Below are 1,750 nucleotides of genomic sequence, written 5' to 3'. Positions count from 1 at the left end.
CTACTACTACCACTACTACCACTACTACTACCACTACTACTACTACTACTACTACTACTACTACTACTACTACTACTACCACTACTACTACTACAACTACTACTACGTATTGGTAGAATCTGCCACTTCTACTACTTCTACTACTACTAATAATAACTGATGAAATATACGTACTACTATTGCTACTGCTACTACATCAAAAACTACTTCTAAGTATTGGTAGAATCTGCCATTAAAACTAGTRCTGCTACTAGTGTTACTACTGCAGTTATGACTATTTTAAAATTGGTAGAATCTACAACAACTACTACAAGTACTACTGAGTATTAGTACAATCTACAACTACTGCAACAAAGAATTATAGAACCTTGTACCACAGGTACAACTAAAATTTTTAGAATATACATGAAGTACTACCATTAAGAATTAGTGGAAAACCATTAGAACTACTAGAAATCATATAACCTACCAAAATAACACAACAACTACTACTACTAATATTACTACAGCTATAAACTGGTAGAATCAGTTACTACCAATCTACTATCAGGAATTATTTGTTTCAGTTTGTTTGACAAATGTCTCAGTTTGATTCTCATTTTTATCTTTAATCAGTGTCAATCTGGGTTCAAAGGTCAGCAAATTTCTTAACACAGAAACTAAACTGAGATAAAACAGGTTCAGATGTCACAGTGACCTAAGCTAAGCCCTAAAACAAAAGGAGGAAATCGGGAATCGCTGCAACAGTTTGGAGACATTTTGGTGAATGTTGTTAATGTTGTTAAAGGTGTAGTCCAGTAAAACACATGGTTTTGTAATATTTAGTAAACATGAGTGGAAGTAGGCTCCCCGTAAACACTGACTCTGAAACTATAACCTGATAAACTGACACACAAACCTGGTGGTTCTGAAGCGTCAGTGCTCATGAGTTCTGTGTCATCCTGACAGACCGGAGCTGTTTGACTGGAGCTCGGTGGACAAGAAGACGTCGGTGGAAAGACTGGAGCACGCCTTTAGTAAGGCAGAACAACACCTGGGCATCGAGAGGCTGCTGGACCCCGAGGGTAAAAATCATCTGCTGAACTTCTGCTTGTAGCAGTGTGGAGGACCGGAGGTGTAAACTGAAATAACATTAGATTAATCAAATGTAAAACACAAACTTCTCTAAGTGCTAATGTGAGGAAATGAAAGTGTTGTTTGAAYAATGCAACTGCTTGTCATACCTGCTGCTGTAGTATCTGCTACAGCTGCAGAGCTTTAAATTCAACAGGCAGGTCTCATCTGAACCTAGTGTGTTTAAATGGTATCTGTGTGTCCATGCCTGTATACGAAAATTTAGTGTTCAACTGAAATCGTGACGAAACCGCCTGACCGTTGAATAGATTAAAATGTGGAGAAGGACCGTACAACACCAGTGACTGGAGTGAATGGTGATTTAATGCTCTCAAGGCAGGCATGAAACCAATGCTGCTGGAAAACCGGATGTCACGGTCTATAAATACATGGTTCTTCAGTGCCTGGTACGCCCACTACAGGCCTACGGCGGAATCGCAGACACTCRTGCAGACATCCTGTCCTCATGATTGATTAACGGTTTTTCTATGTGTTGTGATGGTGTTTCAGGAATGTATCTAAACCTATTTTAAGCAAGACATACAGCAGGTAAAACGTCACCATTTTTCTCAGTAAATATATTACTAGAGGTGCTAATGACATGAAATTTTCAACAGATGTCGGTAACAACCCAAGT

General features: G+C 38.8%; 1 protein-coding gene across 1 annotated transcript in view; it reads left to right on the top strand.

Annotated features, from left to right (window-relative positions):
* LOC106530716 (dystrophin) overlaps positions 1 to 1,750 on the top strand; it is a gene marked incomplete at its 3' end in the record, with an annotated part of 355,898 nt that overhangs the window by 227,405 nt on the left and 126,743 nt on the right. Inside the window, 1 exon segment of the mRNA XM_014026406.1 lies at positions 949 to 1,064. Within this exon segment, the coding sequence (XP_013881860.1) occupies positions 949 to 1,064 (116 nt within the window).

The sequence above is a fragment of the Austrofundulus limnaeus genome, unplaced genomic scaffold, assembly GCF_001266775.1.
Source record: "Austrofundulus limnaeus strain Quisiro unplaced genomic scaffold, Austrofundulus_limnaeus-1.0 Scaffold551, whole genome shotgun sequence".
Classification (NCBI taxonomy): domain Eukaryota; kingdom Metazoa; phylum Chordata; class Actinopteri; order Cyprinodontiformes; family Rivulidae; genus Austrofundulus; species Austrofundulus limnaeus.
Note: the sequence above shows the minus strand (reverse complement) of the source record. Positions and strands in the feature narration are given on the sequence as shown.